This window comes from Drosophila yakuba, chromosome X (assembly GCF_016746365.2).
Source record: "Drosophila yakuba strain Tai18E2 chromosome X, Prin_Dyak_Tai18E2_2.1, whole genome shotgun sequence".
In the NCBI taxonomy this organism is placed as follows: domain Eukaryota; kingdom Metazoa; phylum Arthropoda; class Insecta; order Diptera; family Drosophilidae; genus Drosophila; species Drosophila yakuba.
In genome coordinates, this window is record NC_052526.2 from 19708807 (window position 1) to 19731189 (window position 22383).

Genomic DNA, 22383 nt, shown 5'->3' on the forward strand with positions numbered 1-22383 from the left:
GCAACAACAGCCATACGTACATACATATGTATGTATGTGTGTATATACAAACACACGTACGTTAACCCATCGTAAATATGCCACGCCCACTCGCACACATAGGAGGCCCAAAGGCTGAGCCAAAAAGTTCCACAAATTACATTTAAGTGACGCAAAAGTTAAGTGAAACTCATTGCGAAAATCGCGGATAGATGCAATGTGGCATGACTGCCACTGTGAAGGAGATGGCGTCTGGTGGGTTGAAAAGGGGTGAAAAGGGGTTGGCAAGTGGGTCGAAAAGGGGTGAAAAGGGGGTGGCAATGGGGCTGTGGGCGGTGGTGCAACACGACTAAGTGCTTTGGCTTGCCGAATGTAGGCACTTGAACTATTTTTGTTCTCACGCCCACTTACATACGCGTCGCCAGTTGTTTATGGCTTTGGGATGTTTCTGAAGCAACCAATGGTGGATTTATGTGTGCAGCTGAAAGCGTAGAAAAACTTGATTTATAAACCCTCTTTTTAGCGAGTAATATGCAGTTATAAATAATCAACAGGCGTGGAAAGAAATATATTTAAGAATTTACACCTATTCTAAGAACAAAGTGTATACGATATCCTACAAGAACTAAAGGCTACTAGCTTGGCTTTGCCTCACCGCTATATAACTCCGCATCGGACTTTTCCTCCGATCCCGCCGATGCCCGGATTGGTGGCTCCCAGAGTACCACAGCCGGATACACGATAGCCCGATGCTTGCCGCCGTGGAGAATCACCTCGAAATGGTGATACTGGGCCATCACCACGTGCGGCTTCCCGGCCTCGAGGTAGCTCTTGATGGGAGTAAGGGATATTCCCTGGCAGTTGATGTAGACCACCGAGATGTCCAGCTGCAATGCCGCCTCATAAACGGTGGCCATTTGCCTGCCCCAAATGGCGGCACTTACAAATGGCACACGTTCGGTGGCCAAGAGGCGGGGTAACTCGGTGGCATTGCGAAAAGTGTGCATAGTCACCACCGAACTGGGCCGCGATCCGCCAAAGAAACTGTGATCGAATTCGCATACAATAACCGGCGAAGCGTTGGACATTTTGTACCGGAAACGAATGTCGTCCGGCGTCAGCAAGCAGACCACTTCCGCTTTGAGGCAATTAACCATTTCCACTGCCTTCACATAGTTGGCGTGGTTGGCCGCCTGGTGGTGCATCGGTTCCATGGAGCTGCGCACTTGGTCACAAAACGAATCCCTCATCGTCTCGTGGACAAACACACTGACCACCAGGCCAGCAGCAAAGGGTTGCTTCAGGGAGCGCAGGAGCGGCTTCATCGCCTCTGCCACATCGGCATTCTGGCAGATGACCAGCAGGGTGGGATCCTTCCAGGACAGATCGCTTTCATCGCCGGGAAAATCCGGTTGGCGCCATGTGTACGGAGTGTGTTTGGGCATCGTAAAACAATACAAGAAATTTCAGCAACAAAAATGTACGAGTATATTACTTTTGAATTTGGGCTAAGCTTAGTTCCTCTCGCATTGAAATTGAAATTGAATTTGTTTTGATTTCAGCTAAGCGCGCAAAGTCATTCTATCCTAAGGCTACTATTTAATTCGTTTATAAAATCACTGAAAATACAAGCCAGTGATTGGTTAGCTAATACAATTTCGCATAGCTACTATGTTGATTTTATCACTTGATTAAAGCAACATCTACTTGTTAGTTATTTAGCTTTACTAGTTAATTTACATGCTAAATTGAAGTAAGCAATAGTTGCAGAACCATGTGTTGTATTCTGTGTTAAAAAATGCAATTGATAACTCAATACGCTTGGACGAACGAATTCTGTCAACTGTACAGAATCCGGAATGTATATCTTTTTCGTCGTCCTGCTTGGATATTAGTTTCCCGGCAAGGAAATGAACGTTGACTGCTGTCCCATACCATCTACATCCATCCATCAACGTCACTTGGCAAAGGAGACAGAACCAGAAATACAGACAGAAAAACAGGGGGGGGTAATGGAGAAATTGAGATTCGGAGAGGAGTAAGTCTTCTCTGGTTTTACGTGGATTCACTTGCGTTTTAGCCTCATTTGCCACATGGTTTCGTTTCGCCTCCCTCGAGAGTGGTATACTCCGTATTTCCCCAGTTGGTTATTGCAGTTTTCCGCCAGCAACACGTGGCTCTTCCTGCACTAATGATGCATTCTCACTTGCAACACTGCCACATTGCAGCAGCAGCAGCAGCAGCAACACCAGCAACAACACATTCACATGCAGCCATCCTCTTGTCTATTATCCTGCGCCCCAGTTTACTTGAGTAGAATGCAATCTCCCAGCTCCGAGCTCCGAGCTCAGAGCTCCAAGCTCTTAGCTCTTAGCTTTCTGGATGGGAGCAGACAAGCAGCCACGTCACCATGCCATCCAGGCATTCAACCATATGGCATGTTCCATATGCCATCTGCCAACTGCCGACTGCTGACTGCCTCAGTGTGTGCAGCATCCATTCCCCAACTCGATTCAAATCCCCATCTACCAGTGACAAAATCCTGCCCAACTTAACCGGATTTTTGCTGCATTTTGGGCTAACAAAAATATTATCAAACACCGTATTTGCAGCTCAGTGAATGCGCTGCCGATAAAAGCATATTACTTTCCAAAAGAAACACCACACTATTTTTACGATTGCGAAAACGTTTAGTAAATGCTCATAAAACGAGAGTTAGTCAGAGTAAAAGTGTTTTAACCTATTTAAGAATCCATATAGATGGTCCACAAAATGCAGTTCGTGTGAAAACTTTGTTTGAATTAAGCAAGAATGTTGACTTTTCGCCAAAAGGGAAGACTGTGAGATGGAACTTCAGCTGTAAGAAATCCGCTTTTAAGTCCACCTAATGGAACCGCCCTGCATGGAAGGATATTGTCCTGCATTTTACCTTCTCATCTTGCTGCTCATCCTTTTCCTTTTTTTTTGTGTTTTTTGGCACTTACCTCCTCGAAACGACGAAGCAACCAACCAACTGGCACTTTGTGCGGCAATGTTGTGAGCGAAGCTCGATAAACACGTTGCGCAAAGAAATCGTTGCATAAATTAAGGCTTAATATCCTGACCTCATCGATGTGACTGTGAATGTGTTTGTGTTTGTGCCTGTGCCAACGGCGATATCGGGTCAATACACAAAGGATCCAAGGCGTAGCCACGCCCACTCAGCGATTACTCTTGGCCGTCAGCAGATTGCAATTTTAAGCTCACAGCGAAAATGAAGGAAAAAGTAGAAGTTCGAATCCAAATCCAAATCCAGAATCGTTCAATTTTTCAACTCCGACAAATGAATATTTAAGGCCACAAAAGTGTGAGGAAGCCAGTGGTCAGTGCCAAGTGAAAAGTGCCAAGATTTACGAGCTGTTCTCTACTTACGATTCTTTACAATTTCCTTTTTTTTTTGGTTTTTTTTTCTGTTTGCTTTCCTTTTTGCCAAAGTCAGACAACCTTGGGAAATTGACTTTTGCCTTTGGCCTGGATTTTACTGCGTACATTTCGAACAAAAATATGCCCCCAAGCCAGAATTAGGAAAAAATTCAATAGAAAACCAAATTGTTAGACTGATGTGGGTAAAAATGAAACTTGGATTACCATCAACGATTTAAGAGGCGAAATAGCGCACTAAAAAATATTTTTTTTAATTGCTGAAACGCTTTCTCTTGTTCCTTATGCAACCGCTTTGTGTTGCCGCAAAATAAATAAATGCATAAACTATTAAGCATAGTTAATTCTTTTGTTAGGCAATGAAATAGCCGCTTTTAAATTGAATAGCAATCTTTTAAGCTCTTTAAATTTGCATGCGTGGCGGGCAGTTCACTCCATTTGCCCACGTATTTCTACAATTCATTTCCCATTTTCCCAGTTTCAATTGCAATTGTGGCTGCTGCTTTCTTTGCTGCTATTTTGAGTCAGTTTTTTTAGCTCGGTGAAATCAATGTGTAGATTTATTCTTACTGCACAACTGGCAAGTAGGAGGTGGCAGCAAGGCAAATCAATAACCAATACAACACTTGGGCCAACAACACAAGGCCAAGTTAGCTTAACCGTTGCCCTGCGAACAGTTGCCAGGCTGAAAATGGACAGGTGGCGCTGGAGGGGGGATTCCCCGGGGAAGGGGGGGGGCAATAAATTAACAGCCCGATGGCGAGAGCAAAAGAAAATGCCAGGGAAAATGTCGGCAAAAATCTCAAATTTCCCCAACACTGCTGGCCGCAGCAGAGAAAAGCCGAAAAAAAACCAAAAGAAAAAACCAAAAGAAAAAAGCCAAACCAAAGTGAATTAAAATTTTTTGCATGAGCCCGCAGGAAAGTGAGGAACAGTACGCTTTTCTAAGTGCTGGCAAAAAAGGCATAACAACTGAAACACAAGATGACATACAAAATTTATCAAATATCTGCTTTCGGTGAAACGGCGATGACAACAAGCGTCGCAGCCAATTTGCAGTCAGCAAAATAAATGGGGGCAAAAACAAAAAAAAAAGAAAAACCAAAGGACACGAAGGGCAGGACTGGAAAAGATGACAGGGAAGGACCAAGCAAATTGTTTATTGTATCATAATTGAGAGCCAAGAGAAGCCAGGACCTCACCTAATACGCCCACTATCCGCTTACTAGCCACTGGCCACGTTTTCCACTTTCCACCCACTTTCCACCCACTTTCCACCCACTTTCCACCCACTTTCCACCCACTTTCCACCCATTTTCCACCCACTTTCCACCTACTTTCCAGCCACTTTCCACCCACTTTCCACCCACTTTCCACCCACTTTCCACCCACTTTCCACCCACTTTCCACCCACTTTCCACCCATTTTCCGCCCACTTTCCGCCCCATTTTTCATGTCGGAGACATCGTGTCCGATTGCCGGTGGCTGCATAGTCCTACAGTTTTTCCATCGGCACTCCGTTTCAGTCCAAAATGCCATAGTTGTCACTCAGCTTAAGTGTATATTTTACTGGATAAAACTAAGTAACTGCTTAAGTTTATTTTTTTTCCACACAATTTAACTAGCTTCATTTTTTTGGCAGCATTGTTAATTGCCCTAAATCACATAAATTGCAACCAAAATTCGTGCTGGTGGCAGCGATTTATCATGAGCATTTTAAATGATTTCCAGGAGCACAGGTGGCTCATGAAATCCCGGCTGCCCATCAATTGCTGTCTAAGCAGCTGCTCAGATCCTGGGAGCAGGTTAAAAAAAAATAATGAAACAAAAACTTCATTAAGCATTGTTCAAAAAAACAATAACATTCATTCTCGTTCACACACACACACACACACACACACGCGCACGTAGTCCGTAGATTTATAAGCATTTTACACCTGTGGCGCCTTTTTAGGCTTGCCACTCCTAACCCGTCACCCACTACCACCCACTTCCACCCACTTCCACCCACTACCACCCACCATGCATCAAATGGTTGAATGAAACTGCTGAGCCACCCATTTTGGCATGTGTATGTGTGTGTGTGCGTGCAAACAAGCTGAAAATTCATTAAACTGAAGCAATAAATTCTTTTAATTGTTTTCTTTGCCAAGCGCCCATTTCCCCGCTCCGCTATTTATTTAATTCATTTCCCTTTCCCCCCTCACTTCCCCCCCCCCCCCCCCCCCCACACTTATTTGTTCTTTATTTTCGTTAGCAACATTTCCATTTGGCGCAACAGCAAACATTGTTTGGCCATCCCATTTTGCCAAGCTCTGCAGCATTTTAATGTTTTACGTGATATGTTTGGCATGTCTTTGACGTGGTCTCCTCCACTTCGCCCCACCTGAGTCCTTGAGTCCTTGAGTCCTTGAGTCCTGTCATTAATTCCTTTCAATTTACCAAAAAAGGGAGAAAGCAAAAAAAATGTTTAAGATAAGTGAAGAATCTGGAGAGTCGGGGAGTTGGGAAGTCGGGGAGTTGGGAAGTTGGGGAGTTGGGAAATTGGGGAGTGCTGCCTCATTAGCAGGTACAGTCGCGGCCGGAAAACTTTGACAGTTGCATCATTAATACAACACTTTTTTGGAGCAGGAGATGGGTGGGTGGGGTGGTTGGGTGTAATGAACTGGCAGGACTTACTTTTGGGAACTTAACTAATGGATTTCTTCTTTGCTCTGCTCCCATTTCACTTACAGGTGTCTCCGGCATCGACTTGTTTCATGTTGTAACTCGAGGACTTTCGGTAAGTAAACTACCCATGACAAACAGTTCCAAATAATAGAGATTGCGAACCGTCGTCGTCGTCTGCGATCTGAAAAGTATTTGGTTTTCTCTCCCTCCCTTCGAAGTGTTGCACAAACTTCGACCACCTGAAACTGGAAGGAACAGCAACTGCAAGTTTCGATTTAGTTTTGAGGTCACAGATGAAGAGGGGTAGTAGCTGCATAGATGGGGATTGGAATACACTGGCAGTAAGGTTACAGTTCGAGCTGAGCCACACAAATCTTCCGCTTCCGCTTCGTCCTGCAAAACTGCAAAATAGATAAGCGGACAATGTTTTCCGATAAACTGGACCAAGTTGTGCAACTCGCAACTGAAGTGGAATTAAAGCTGGCATAGCTAGCATTTGAAAGAGTCAGGTGGTAAACTTAAGTCCACTCGGATTGAAGAGCAACGATGGGAAAGCGATTTTTAGAATGGCTAATGGAAAGAAACAAGGGACTTGAAATGGAATTCGAAAGTGGTGCAAAGCATTGAAATGCTACAGTACAAAAGTACCTAAAAAATGGCAAAGTATCGAATCTATCAGCTTGTTTATATAACTAATTATGGCATGAAGAAAGAAGCCCCATTTTGTACAATTACGATAATACCGATAAGTTACAGCTCAAAAACTGCCACACACAAGTGCAATTAGCTCACTTGCATTACATCACACAACACTGCACTTTCCCTTTGACCTTTCGGCATTTCGGTCTCTGGTCTCTGGTCCAGACAAATTCAAGTGTATTCAGTGTCGTGTGGCAGGTGCAAGGGAATTAGCCAGAATGTCTTAATCAGTCTGAATCAGTTGCCATGTCCAGACAGCCATCAGTGTCGCCCCTTAGCCGACTGCAGAGTGGAGAGCTCAGTCCAGAATGCTCAGTCCAGTGTCCTGTAACTGTAGTCCAGTGTCCAGTGTCCTGTAACTGTTGTCCAGGACACTGGACATATGCCAGCCGTCTTATGCTGCAGTAGCTGCAAAAAAAGAAAGAAAAAAAATGAAGGAAAATGCGGATCGAAATGGTGCTTCAGCTGCTGTGGAGAGCAGCACCTGGACGGGCTTAAGTTCATGCCAATATATTAAACTTATTGTGCCTGGCAGGTGACCTCCTGCCAAACCTGCCCCCTCCTCCATGGCCCCCTTTCACCCTTCCACCCTGCCCCCTTCCGCCTTGCCCCTTGAGTGTTGCACGTTGCCCGTTGGGCACTTCCGGCCGCCGTCCTTGCGGCAACGTTTGACATTGCGCCATGCCAGTGGAGTCCTTCCGTGCCGGGCACATCCTGCATGCTCCAGCATCCAGCCTGCACTTGCCAATCCCACTCCTCCTCTCCTGTCCACGACTCCATCTCCATCTCCGGCTTGCTCGCTGTTCATTTCAGGAAATGCATTTCGTCAGCGTTAAATGAAAACGAAATTGCCAATTTCGATGAGGGATAAGCAGGAGATGGGGAGCTCCGGGTGAGTTGGGGGGGGGGGAAAGGTAAGAAAACTGGAGTAACGGGCATCCAACACACATCTGCGATGTTCAGGCTCAATCAGCCTTGCACTGGTCTCTTGATTTTTTGGTTTTTTGCGAGGACTTGCGCCGACTAATGTGATATGCACGAATGCGAAACTAAGACTGCGACACTGACGTAAGATGGGAAATATTCGGAAAAATCTGGGGCAAATGGCAGTGTGAGATAACAAAATGGGATTGAGAGTATAAGTCCACGCTTGAAAAGACAGCTGTAATCTATGCGTAAAAGATAAACGTAATGGTGATCCAACTCTGCACTAGTTAAGCCTTTTTAAATCATTACTAAGATTTCCCTTTAGAACTCTAAGAAATCGAATGCACAATCATATACGAGAGTGGATCAGTAATATTCCAACTCTTGCGTGCAACTACTCATATTGATTCAAAGAAAACTCAGCAACCATTCGTTAGCCCATCAAATTCGGAAATAAGCCATAGCACTTGGGTAGTATAATGGATGCCACGCCCCTTTCGCGAAGGGAGGCGAGGGGCAGTGCAGTTGAAAGGCAATTGCAGTGAGTGAAACCTTAGCCCAGTTATGAGAGCAACTGCGTAAATCAACTCGAGCTCAAGCGAATGAAAGCCAAACAATGAAAGAAAGCGCCGTTTGCCTTTACTTAACCACCCGCGGCATTTGGTTAGTTGCCCCACCAGTTTTTCCACTTCGCTTCAATTGGCCCTTTATTTCTATTTTTTTCTATTTTTTTCTATTGGCAGTACAAACAAAAACGCTGCAAAATTATGTCAACGGCATCGTTGTCATGGTCGCTGCTCTGTAAGTTGCTCCACCTCCAATCTCCACCTCCACTTCCTGGCCCTACTTTCCATTTTCATTCTCTGCGGGAAAACTTCTTCGCTGAATTTCCTTTAAAGTTGCGCCAAAGCCACCTGAATCAACCTGAAGAACCCTAGAGTTCTAGAACCCTAAAACTCCCTAAGATCCAGCAGAAAACTACCAGAAACCTGAAAGCACACCCTTCGCGCGATGCGTTCCTCGTTACCCATCAAAACCAAAATTGAATACAAAAATCTCATCAAAAATCGATTAGAGCTGGCAACGAGCACGGCGGTGGGGGAGGGGAAGGGGGTTGATTGGAGGGGTGGATTGGAGCATAGCCATGGAGCAGCACCTGGAGGATTCAAAGTGCCACCCAGCAGCAGACAAGTATATATTATAGTATATGGTAACAAGCGGCGCGCACCAAGAATCGTGTTAATAATCGAGCTTCACTGCCACAGGATGTGAAAATCCGCGTGGCGAAGCCACTTGTGCACCTGCTCCTGGTTCCTGGTGACTGGTGCCTGCTTCCTAGTGCCTGCTTCCTTGTTCCTGCTTCCGTGTTCCAGATTCCTTGATTTTTGCTCCTTGAGAGCAGCAACGGATGGCAAGTGGATGGAATAAATAACATTGGCAAATGCAATTTGCGAAATTAAAACCGAAAGTGATAGTGAAAACTTTTCACCCACCACCACCACCACCACCACCATCACCGCCATCAAACCAAACTCCTTTCGACCATTGTCAGTCGCCTTATCGGTGACAGCAATCATTTCTGCGGCTTGGGGAAAACTTTCTCCTAACGACGCCAAACGATGACGATGACGATGATGATGATGACGATGACGATGATGTTGGTTATGCGGAGAGTGGTAGTAGTAGCAGTTGGTTAGCAGCGGTCCATCCCAAAGCCACATCGAATTGGAAAGCAAAGCGTTCATTTGTAAAATTAATAAAAATAGTTTCGCATCCGCTTTCGAGCTCGAGCTGGCCTTAGAAAAGCCCTAGAGTAACTGTTGCTAGTCAGTGTGCCAACTTTCTTCCCTTTTTGGCGACTTAATGAATATGGATGAAAGTGTCCACAAGTTCCGGCCGCATTTAATGATGCCACGGCTGAGAAACCAGCAAAGTCCAGCCAGTCCGCAATGAGTTTTCATCGATCAAAGGACATCCGACTTTTCCATGGGCCGTACCCAAGTTTACCTTAGCTTTCCTTTATTTTTGTTCAATTTTGCGGTTGTGTTGCCACACTTTGTGGTTTTTATGTACTGTATGTACATTATAGACTGGCATTGTTCTAACATTGTATATACATTTGTACTATATATGTATATGTATCTGTGATATGACCTTTAATCCTTTTGCTTTTTGTATTCACGTGTGCCTGCGCAAATCCCATAAGCAATGAATCAAATTATTAACATTGAATGCAAATAATTGCATTGAAAGAATAAATTAAATGGATTTTGATACCCAGTAACTTTAGAGAACGTAAACCGCTGTCTATGAAATATAATATATAAGTATATATAATTTCTGTATTAATACTTTTGTAAATTAAAGGTACTTGTTTACAGGTATTATCACTTTGTTTTCTGATTTTACCTAATCGCCTTTACTGTGCGTCTGAATTTTGCAATCAGAAATAAAGCAATAAGAATTGCTGAGTTGGGAGACTTTTTCTCTTTTAATGATTTCTACTAAAACACCGATTCCTTAAGAATGCTTCTGGGGAAAAAAGCATGCTTTCACCCCAGAATGCACCCCCACTCATATTTTATTTTAATATACCCAACCAGTTCCACTCCCGCCGATAATAATTGCAAGAACATCCCCTGGATTCCTCGAGATTAGATGTCATCTTGGCCCTGTTATTTGCCGGCCACTCGAGCTCTACAAACAGCCCACATTTAATCCTTTTTAACGAAACCCCCAAACGGTGTTGTATGTCTCGCATGTCCTGAATGTCCTGTATATCCTGTATGTCCTGTATGGCTTGTATGTATCCTTTATCCTGCATGCAGCATGCAATGCCTCATCCAGAATTTAGCTATGTACACAAAAGGCGATGGCAAATTGTGTTTTGCCAGTGACATGGAAATCAACTGAAGCGATGTGCGCGATTTACGGGCCGAGGACATTTTGCAGGGCTAAATCAACAGAGGTGGCTTGCTTTCGGATGGTTGGATTTTGGGTAGATTTGGTCTTTGGGTAGTAGGGTTTTCTTGTTTTCTTTCTCTTTTTTTTCGATGCTGTTTGCCTCCATAAACTGTTTGAAGCACACATGTGACCACGCCTTCGTCATCGAGGGCGCAAGACAGGATGCCAAAAAAAATAAAAAAAAATAAAAATAAAAATGTATGGAAGAAATGAAAAAAAAAGGAAGAAAAGCCCAGAGGACGGGCACAACTCAATTAAGCATGCACAATGCACACGATTTTAAGCCCGGCTATCTTTTTGCTCTTCTGGGAATATTTTCAATGCATTCGCGTAGTACGTACATATATACTCATATGTACATATGTATATATATAGACAAACCCCTAGAAAGACTGAGACCCAAATAAATGTAAAGTGAGAAATATCGCAATGTATACTGCGACAGGCGGTTGGACATGGGAAATAAAATTGTTTGATATTTGAGTCACATAAATTTCCATTGATTTTCCTCGTTTTCCCGCTCTAACATTTCGTACGTGTCTTTGGGCGACTCTTTAAATCGCTGGCTCACTAAAAAAAAAAAATAATAAATACTCGCAGAAGGAAAAACGCCATCGGCATTCTGAAAGCCGCTGGGAGAGTTGCATAAATTGATGTCTAGCTATAAATATGACATTTGAAATATATAACATATATGTACAACATACATATATATAAAATAATAATACATGCCAAGTGGTTGCTTGAAAGTGGTTCTCTTTTATTAGAGCAGTGATATCTTAAGCACTATATCATAATGAAATAATAAGTGAAGCAATCTCTGAAATAGCTGAAAGTTATGCCATGGTAACTTGATCAGACTTAACCCTACAATTTTGGATACCTTTATTGCCACACTGGGATTTGTTTGGAAAACCTCTGGGACACGAGCATCTCAAGATAATAATGTAAACTCTTTGTATCCATTCACTTTGCTTCACACTTTGCACACCCATTTCCCCGGTTTAATTGGGGGTGGTGATGGTGGTGGAAACATTTGCCCGACAAATGACACAGCAGCATTCGAATTGGAAATAAATAAGGGGCCCGACCTTTGACGCCTGTCGCTAGCCGAACACGCCTACCGCCCACCGCCCACCGCCTACTACCACCCACCACCCACTTGCCGGGCGACCTTCTGGCAGCCTTTTCCCTTTTTCCACCCCGCTGTCTGCTGTCTGCTGTCCCACCCCCCGTTTGTTTGCTTAATAAATGAATGTGGAAAGTGCTCTGAATATTTGTACAATGTTTTTCTTTGGCTCCCACTTCCACTCCCCTTTCTCACTGCCACTCGAATGCTCCATTTCCCCCAGGTTTTCGTTTTCACCAGAGAGTGTTGCGTATCTTTTATCAGCATTCCAATTGCGGACTACGCGTGGCATTTTATTTTGTCATTTTTTTTTGTTTATAATATTGATCTATCAGTATTGCGCATTGTTCGGCGAGTTAAACATAGTTTTTGACCTTATCCCTGCTATTTAATGACGTCCAATTACATTTATTCGATTCTTTCGCCATTTATCGAATGTATACATATCGCATACAAGTCACACAGCAAATGAAATGGAACTTTAGTTATGGCATTCTTACTCCTAACAGAAAAGCGAGCAATTTCTGGTGACTTCAAAACACGGAAAATATGTCGAATGGTAGGCAATGTGATTGGGAAAATCCTTTACACATTAAATGCTTTTCGTTCATTCTCGGCACAGAGTTTTTCCTCTTATACAGCTGCCTTGGTAGCTTTATCAATCAATGGAAATCGATTTGTGGAGCTCAATCAGCGATGGCGGCGGAACCCCAGGCACCGCTTAGGAAAATGGGAAAGTTCTGGCAGCAAGAGTGAGAAAGAGAGTGAGAAAGAGAAAGAGAATGAGAATGAGAATGAGAATGAGAAAGAGAAAGAGAAAGAGAAAGAGAAAGAGAGAGAATATAGAGATATAGAGATAGAGTGAAAGCCAAGCAGAGACACTCACTTGGGCATGCCATCCCAACCCTCTTAACACTTAAATAGGCAGCCATCTCCTCGTTGTCGTGTCATTGAACTCGTCCTCAGCCCCTTTGGGTGGTGTCTTTGTCAGATAATTTTTGGGGTGGCCATGTCACTTAGTTGTTGTGGGTGCCACATGGAATTGGGAATGAAAATCGAAGAGTTGGGGTGCTGGTTGCTGGGTGCTGGGTCTAAAAATAAAAGTTTACCCCCGAAACTAATTTGGCAAACGAGCGACGTGAAAAACAAGAAGCAGCCCAAAACTAAAACTACAACTAAAACTTAAACTGAAACCGAAACTAAAACCGAAACTGAAACCAAAACTGAAACCAAAACTAAAACCGAAACAGAACCCTAAACTAGAAATCAACCTTCCACCCTGCTGCTGCAAAACAATCTGTGACTCATCGATGACGTTTCCCAGATGTTTGCCCCTTCGAAAGGACGAAGGACCAAGGATAAGCCCACTTGACTCTCAGTTGGGGCTGCAAAGGCATAATTGAGCCCCAACCCAACGCTTTTGCCGGCTTAATGCTAAATGTGGTCCGAAACACCGAAACACCGAAAACCCCAACCCAAAAGTGCAACTCCCACCAACTGGCAAAATTCGGGCGAAACTCAACACTCAACACTCGACTGGCACGAAATGAGCGCCAACTGTTGCTGGCCATATGTGAGTTGGTCGGCTGGCTGGCACCTTAATGACCATAATCCCCGCTCATAAAGTATGCAATGGGTATGCCCAACGCAGTAGGAGTTCCCAAAATGCGAATGCGGGGAAAGTCCAAAACACGGACTGGGTCTTAAGTTATTAGGCGCATTTAGCGGTAGATTGGAAAATACTTGCCCAGATTGAGTCCAGTCGAGTTGGGTTGACTGCTAAGCCATCATAGGGAAATCGTAGAACTCAAAGTTAAAGTGCAAACTGTGGGTGGACTAATGGAGCTGCCCCGAATTTCACATTCGTTTATCCCTGCTGTTGGCACTATTTGCGCAATTTGTCTACAGTTGCATAAATCTCAGCAGCTATCGCAAGTTATCAGCACATCTTTGGCACTGAGCGTATTTTATACAAATGCCTAATTAAAATTATTAATGAGCTCAAATATATATGAGTTTGTATTGCAACTTCGTTTAGTTAAACATGCACCTCGCTATCTGCAGTTTGCCACACGATTTTGAATTTATACTCGCATCCTTCCGCCTGCTAATCCCAATGGCAAACGACTGAGATGCGCAAAGTGAATCATTCCCCTCGCCAGACACATTTTTCCAAGTGGGTCAACTTGGGGATTCCGGATTCCGTATTCCGGATTCCGCAAGAACTTTGGCTGCTGCCTCATGCAACACTCATATATCTTGCCACCGCCTCCGTCAGCGTCTTCATTCCCGATGTAATATAAAAATGCGTGCCACGGGATTGGCTTGCAACTACAACTACTGTTGGTATATAGAAACATATATGTATATGTACATATATGTACATATACAGACTTCTGGCGAGATGGAGCGCAGCCATCATTATTGTGCATATACAATGTCCTGGCCCCGTTTGTCCCGCTTCCATTTGCTCCTCGGTGGCAGTGGCGGTGGCGTTGGCGGTGACGTTGACATTTTGAGTGTCATTTTGTTGGCTTGGCGTGGCTGCCACACAGCCACTTGCAACATCCAAACTCCTGACTTACATCGCCTTACTGGCGCTTTTTTTTATACCCTGGTCTCGTACGGATCAGAAGTAGTTAAGTTATATTTCGCTTTAGCTTGGATAAACGTGTGCTAGTCGCAATCATTTTTATGATCGGATGCAAATTCCTTTTAACGTCTATGTTAGCAGCCAATTTTATTAACTGAACGTCTGTAGTTTTTAGTACTAACAAGTTTTGTACAGCTTATTTGCCGCTTTTGTTATGTGTTATTCATAATAAACTTTATCTGAAGTTTACTTTTATGAAATGTAACCTTTGCGAGTTTAAACACATTTTTATATATCACTGAAGATTAAAAACGCACGATATGCTCGTATATTTTCCTAAGCTTAACAAAGTGAATTCCATAGCTGGTAATGCAAACTTTGCAGCATTCTCAGACTTTCTCAGAATATTTTCACAGTTCCTGAAGGCTGAATCCGGTCCAGAACTCTGGAACTCTGGAATTGAAATTGGGATTGGGAGCTGGCTTGGCACGCACTTGCTGCCACAGTTTGTGGCTAGCGGAAACACATTACATACTCGGCAGCTTGGCAAGCACAACATTGGAGCAGCTTGGAGTGGGTGGTTGGGTGGGTTAGTCTTGAGCCTGGCGACAACAGCCGGAAACGGAAATAGAATAAAGTGGCTTTCTGGCTGATGAGTCGCTGGCTCTCATGCCACACGCCACATGCTCCCACTTCCACTCCCACATCCACTTCCACTCCCACTCATAAGTCGCCTGTGGCTTTTCCTCCTGATTCTCGAGCCTTTCCATGGCAAACCAGCAATTTATTCCAATTGTCGTCGACGTCGCCAGCATTTCATTAACTCGAACTGGACGGCTCCATCGCCGGTCTGTCAGCACTTTCTCCGCTTTCACTCGTGTTAATTGTCCTGGCAACTGGGCACTTTGTTGTATTTTTATTTTCATTTTTGTTTGTGGAGAAGGAGAGGAGCATTAGAGCGCCAACCATCCATCAGCGACTTGGGATGCAGTGGGAAGCTGCTAATGAAGACGGGAAGACGGAAAGAGTTAATGGTCAGATGATTCATTGGTATACACTCAGATGAAAGGCAGTTGCTGCAGCGCAAATTTTCTTCCTTTGATATGAGTTCTTATGCAAAGCCTTACTTAGCTGGGATGTTTAAGGCAAAACACAGATATTTCTACGGCAAACACATATTTCATTATTTTTCATTATATTTCATGTATATTTTGCTGTGCAGGGCATGCAAAAATGTTATATACAGATATAAATGTACACACACTTTCATAAAGTTTATCCGGCTAATAAAGAATTCTCAAGGCTCCCATTGAGCCAAAGCCCCGCACGTCGATCCCTTTTGTGTCCCAATTGTCTGGCAACAAAACGTTAATTCGAAACGTTTTATTGCCCTCGGAAAACAAGCAGAAATGTTGAAAATGCTGAAAATGTTGAAAATGCTGCAAAACTGAAACTGAAACTGCAAACTGGAACTACAGTTCAAATGGGGGCGTAGTACGGTGGTGGCTCTGCAAAATTTCCCACAAATTGCAATGGGGCCATGAAAAAAGGGGGGGCGAGAAAAAAAGGGGTGTGTTCGTTGGGGGGCGTGCAATTGTTGTAAATTTGGCTCAGCTATTTTTGGTATTTTTTGTTTTATATTTTCGGCTCGGGCGCTGCAGAAAAATCGTTAAGAAAAGTTATAGAAGGAACGAGGCCATATAGCCATATAAACATATACATATATAGCGATATAGCAACAATCGCAGAGCAAAGGGAAAAGAGGAAAACAGCGAAACAGGGCGGACACGAACGCAGCGACGTGACTGGAATAGTATTCCAATAATTGAAGGCAGCGACGACAGCCGTAGACGTCGAGAATTAAAGCCCAACATGAAGTATGGCAGCAATATATAGTATATGTAGTATGGAGTACTGGAGTACCCCGCCCCTCTTACCCCTCATAACCAACTTTATCTATGTCAGGGGGGGGGGGGGGGGGGGGGTGGCAGTTGCTTCGATGATGGGCACCTTAAAAACACATTAGTCGAAGCTCCGCAATCCCCGGGCCCAAAACTGAACAACTTTATGGATTGCATGTGCTTCAGCTGAAGCTGAGTTCCCGTTTCTGCAGCTGCAGCACCACTGATAATGGACTGACAGCGAAAGCAAAACCAACCACCCACCCACAAACCACCCAAAAAACCCAACCCAACCATCACCCCCAATGCAACCAGGCAGAAAAAAACCAAATACCCCCCAGACACAGAGAAAAAAATATGTAGTTTTGGCTTAAAGCAATACAAGCCATATTTACATTTTATTGACCACGTTTTTTGCCAGTCTGCCTTGTGTTGGCAAATACACAATGCGGTTGGAAATAAGTAATCAAGTTGATGTGATAAATTAAAATTAAACAAACACAGCACATGTGTGTGTTCACAAGTGACGAAACGATAAAAAATGGTGATGCCAACGATGGTTAAAGTGTCTAAAAGCAGGCTATGAAGTATGGTAAGCTGTCACTTTGCAAAGCAGAAACATGCGTTTAATACAATATACATATACATATATATATTTAAAAAAAATGATGAAAAAAATTGCGGAAATCAGTGAGCTGTTTTTTCCAGTGCAGCTGCACACTCGCACATTGTGCTAAAACTTTCATCGCTATCAGTTTAAATACGGCAAGCTCAAAGCGGCATTATGCTGGCTTGAAATGGGCGAATTTTCGGGATATACAAGTATATGTATGTATGTATAGTACGAGTATGTACGAATATGCAGGAGAAACGATTCGGACAGGTTGGATGTATCCAATTTTAAATATGCATTAAGCCAATGAAAACTTGTGCCATAAAACCCGCTCAGCACGCACCGAGATATGTCAAAGAGTCACTCCGGAATTGGGCAGGAAACAGAGGAAACAGAGGAACCAGAGGAACCAGAGGAGCAGGGAACCAGAGGGGCTCTTCGAAATGGCTAGCCAGGTGACTCTGTGCAGTTCAGGTGATAGCCAAAACACTTTATCGCCGGGCAAACACACACAGAACAGAGACGAAAAATTGGCAAAATAATATTAGCATCAAGACGAGAGCTAAATTTTACGATCCATTTAGGAGGACGTGGCGTATAAATCGGATGATGGGTCTTCGTAAGCCGCTTTAAGGTGTTTGGATTGTAGTCAGAGTGGAGGAGGAGTATTCGTTTTTCAATCGATTAGGAAGCCCATTGAAACGGCTTCCCAGGATGCCAGTCGAAAATTTATGCTCAACTCATTTTATTAATGGATCCTTTAGGCTCGTAAGCAGCACATTTGCCAACGGCGACAATGACATCGCAACCAAGAAACCCCACTTCTCAGCCACATATGTACGACTTAAACATGTAAACATACAATATATATATATGCTCACCTTTTTGAGCCATGAGTCAGCCAGTCAGCCAGTCAGTCATTTAGTCAGTTAGTCGAAAACATATCAGGCAGTCAGTCAACCCTCGAGTGTTACGAGCCTAACAACAAATTTGATTTGTGTGGTGTGTGTATGGTGTGTGTGTATGTTGTGTGTGTATGATGTGTGTGTGTATGGTGTGTGTGTGTTGTTTTCAGGGTGGGTGGCATGATAAGTTTTAGCATGAGATTTTTGAGAGCAGGTCCTTGACCCGTTTGTGCACAGATGAGATTTAGGCCATTTGCTCGTAAGTATGTATCGTAGGTATTTGCTCAGTAAATAAAAGCAATTGCGAATAAATACCCTTTTTGCACATTTAAGCTACCCGTAAGCGGGTGTTAAAAGATTTAGGATCATATTTTTAATTGGGTTTCACTCTGCCCAAGCAGTGTACACAAAAAGCTTTATTTAATCATTTTTCAATTGTGTAATTTTCGAGCATCAAGAATGCATTGTTTTTTCGGCAAACAAAGAGACCAAACAAAGATAATCCCATTTATTGCTTACGCAAACTTGTAATTATTTTTCCCATGGTTTTTCAATATTTTTGCGCAACGGTCTTTGAGGATTAGGTGGTATCCTGGTATCCTAATATCCTGGTATCCTGGTATCCTGGTATCCTGGTATCCTGGTATCCTGGTATCCGCCTTGCCATTTCATATCCCTGGAGACAACTTTGGTGGCAACCCCCCCTGGTTTTTTATTGTTTGCCACCGCCTGTTGTTCTGTTCGTCGTCATGTTTGTTTTCGCCTTGTTCGCCGTCGCCGTTTCCATCTTCGTCATCGTTTTCCTCTTCGCTTTCACGTTGTCCCCTTTTTTTTTTTTTCTTTTTTGGCATTTTCCAACTTTCCCCGGCTTTTCCGCCTGGCGCCCTAAATGTCAGTTCCTCGCCATTTTCGCGTGCTGCCATTTTCATTTGGGGAAAACGTTACAATTCCGCCATTATTGCTGTTGTTGGCTTTGTCAACATTACTACTACTCGCCCACGTCATCAAGAGCTCGGGAAAAACATCTTAGTCACTTTCACTTTTCATTACACTTTTCGCTCTCTTCGCTTTCGCGTTTTCCATGCCTTTGTCATGCGGCATTTCATCCCCCCATTCCGCATTTTTTTTTTTTTTTTCACTCTTAGCCAAAATGGTTTTTAACCCAAATTGCAGCACTTTTCATGCACTGCACTCCAATCCGCTTAGCGACAAATTTACCCACACGAAAGCTGGCCATAATTGAATTAATCCTTGAGCACCGCTTACGAAACTCGTCGGTCTTAATTGCACATCTAGGCGAAAATCTGCAAAATATTAACTAAACTTACGCGGACAAGCCAAACAGTGTGCTACATCAAATGGGGGAAAATTGAAAAAGAGGTTGCTTCATCAAGTGGTTTGGGTTTAAGTTTGGGTTTGGGTTTGGGTATTCGTGAGTCGAGCATTCAATCGCCAGACAAAGCCGCACTTATCGCCCCAAAGGGAATGTGCCAAGCAGTAATTGCATAACGGGCTGCGGCAAAACAGCCAACGATTTGGGTTAAAATAAATTGCATGTTTCATTTACCAGCCAGCGCTGCGCTGCTTTGCTGCACATGCAATCGCCAGGAAGTCGGCGAAAGTCTTTCTTTTGCCATCTACACACGCACACACACACACACACACACACACACTTCGCAACCACCAACATGCCACCCATTACCACCCACTGCCACCTGGTGGCCCGTGGCTACGGCAGCGTTAGTTGTTTTGCATAATTAATGCCATCATAGGCAGAGGTAATTGCATCTAACCCGTTGCCCACGTCGTTGCCTGCCTGGTGTCCTGCCTGGTGTCCTGCCTGGTGTCCTGCCTGGTGTCCTGCCGCAATGTGGCCGTAATGACGGTATCAGGCCCCAGGACCGCATTAGACCAGCAACCAGCCAGCAAGAACCACCCACTAGCCACCATCCACTAGCCACCACCCAGCACTCCACTGCTGCAGCACGTCCACATCAGTGGCAAACTGTGGGCACTGGCAATTGATTTTGATTTTGATTCATTGCGCCACCGGTCGAGGGAACGGGCTTGAATTAATTTTAAATATTTAAAGAGCGGCAAGCGACGCATCGTTTAAGCAGACATTAAGTTAATAAAACTCCAAGGACGCGCCCACCAGCACACCTCCTTCTCGCCCACGCCCACGTCCACGTTCACGTTCACGTCCACGTCCACGTCCTCGTCCTGGCAACTTAATTATGCAGCTGTGCCGGGTCTAGGACAAGGATGAGGGATAAAGTCACGCCGTGGATGGCCGGGATGTGGATGCGCGCGAGGATGTGCATGCCAGGATGTATGCGGAGTCAGCTGAAGAATTTATGATATTTTTATGGCCCGCACTTAACATCACCTGAAGGCAGCGACGCGAAAACAAGAGGCCATAGAATATCGAGCATACACCAACTTGTAGCATAATTACTACGCTGCTTTTTATAATCGAGAGTAGTTGCATAAGAGTTTAGATCTCATTGAACGGAAAGTTTAAGAGTTGAGATCTCATTGAACGGGAAGTTTAAGAGTTCAGATCTCATTGAACGGGAAGTTGAAGAGTTCAGATCTCATTGAACGGGAAGTTTAAGAGTTCATTTCTCATTGAACGGGAAGTTTAAGAGTTCAGATCTCATTGAACGGGAAGCTTAAGAGTTTAGATCTCATTGAACGGGAAGTTTAAGAGTTCATATCTCATTGAACGGGAAGTTTAAGAGTTCAGATCTCATTGAACTGGAAGCTTATGAGTTCATATCTCATTGAACTGGGAGTTTAAGAGTTCAGATCTCATTGAACGGGAAGTTTAAGAGTTCATATCTCATTGAACGGGAAGTTTAAGAGTTCAGATCTCATTGAACTGGAAGCTTATGAGTTCATATCTCATTGAACTGGGAGTTTAAGAGTTTAGATCTCGTTTGAACTGGAAGTTTAAGAGTTTAGATCTCATTGAACTGGGAGTTTAGGAGTTCAGATCTCATTAAACGGGAAGTTTAAGAGTTCAGATCTCATTGAACGGGAAGTTTAAGAGTTCAGATCTCATTGAACGGGAAGTTTAAGAGTTCAGATCTCATTGAACGGGAAGTTTAAGAGTTCAGATCTCATTTAACGGGAAGTTTAAGAGTTCAGATCTCATTGAACGGGAAGTTTTTGTTCCATTTCTGTTGCCTTCGTGTCCAGAAGTCCAGCAGTCCAGAAGATCCTGGGACATTGGTACTGCTGCCGTGATCCTGCTGACATCCAAAGCACAAAGGGAGCTGTAAATCAAAGGAGTGCCAAACCCATTCGCATTCGCAGTCGCAATCGCTTCACAGGCTGTCATAGTCTGCCTAAGCACATCCAATGCATCAAATTTCTGGGCACCAACCCAAAAAAAGTACCAAACATGACATGGACATGGGAAAGGGAAAGGTACTCGGGATAAGGATGGACAAGGATACCAATGAAAGTGGAAAACATGACACATGGATTGTAGTCAAATTGCCGTGGAACGTTTATAGACGTTGGTTTAGTATGATTTTTAACATTTTAAGTAGTGCAAAATTTAGATACCTTCCCATTTAATGTTTAATAAAATCAACCATTGTGCGACATATTGAAAAGCAACAGAGTTAGAAAAGGGAAAGGATAGAACACTTTTATTCAGTTGAAAACATTTTTGAAATATTCCACAGCAACGACCTGAATATTATGGATATTTTCACAGCTGGAGCTACCAACTAAATCCTTCCAGGAGCTCCTCCCAAGTTCTTGTGATTGCGCAAAGGCAAACGCATTTTGCCAAGGCGAGTCCATGTTTTATTGTCGCCAAAATCCTCCGAGAGGAGACTCAACTCTGGAACCCACTGCTTGCCGCCACTGGGAGGCAATGAAAATGTTTGCCCATCTAGCCGTGTGCGTGTCATGTGAAGCCTTAAAGAAAATGTTGCTCTGGCCCACTCATCCTCGGATGATTTTGGATGGCATGGCTTCATCCTCCGGATGCGACTCTTGCTGTCGTTGCTGCTGCTGCTGTTATGCCATGTTAGCTGTTGTGTAGATTTTGGTTTCGAAGGAGCACCCCACCACCCTTCCGCTGCTGCCCCCGAACTTCTTGCCTCCTTGCCTCCTTGCCACCTTGCCTCCTTGCCAACTTGCCTCCTTGCCTCCTTGCCTCCTTGCCACCTTGCCACCTTGCTGCCTTTTGGCCAGCTCCCCGCTTTTGTGTGTGTGTGTGTGTGGTATTCCAGAAAACGAAAGCATATTTTCCATGCGAGTGCACAAAGCGAAGCGAGACGCACAGCAGCAGCAGCAACAGCAGCAGCAGCAGCAACAGCAGAAGCAGCAGCAACAGCAGCAGCAAGTGGCACAGCAGCAGGACCAACAGGATCCGGCTCACATATCTCGCTGCTCGCTTCGGTTATCCCCACTTGTACGTGAGATTGCTACACAGAGCGAAATAATAGAAAATACATACAAGGCTGTGCAATTTTAGCTTTACAATATACATTATCATTCACCATGTAAGCCCTTTTTTCTCTGTGTGCACTTCTACGCTTCTCTGACTTTTTTTCTCGTTT

General features: G+C 44.0%; 2 protein-coding genes across 16 annotated transcripts in view; one reads left to right on the forward strand and one right to left on the reverse strand.

The window, feature by feature from the left end:
* The window catches only part of LOC6526036 (hyphally regulated cell wall protein 3), an 80174-nt gene that overhangs the window by 44569 nt on the left and 13222 nt on the right, over positions 1-22383 (forward strand). For all 15 annotated transcript variants that reach the window (XM_039372644.2, XM_039372636.2, XM_043206904.1 and 12 more), the window contains one exon: positions 6135-6181. The gene's annotated coding sequence lies outside the window, so the exon portion shown is untranslated. The remainder of the gene's footprint in view (positions 1-6134; positions 6182-22383) is intronic.
* On the reverse strand, positions 517-1594 carry LOC6526033. Its single transcript, XM_002101814.3, has one exon. It carries the CDS (start codon positions 1422-1424, stop codon positions 615-617), a length of 810 nt encoding a protein of 269 aa, XP_002101850.1. The 5' UTR covers positions 1425-1594; the 3' UTR covers positions 517-614.

Bases quoted from the DNA above. Each gene is read 5' to 3' on its own strand.
- LOC6526033 (XM_002101814.3), bottom strand. From the start codon at position 1,424: ATGCCCAAACACACTCCGTACACATGGCGCCAACCGGATTTTCCCGGC.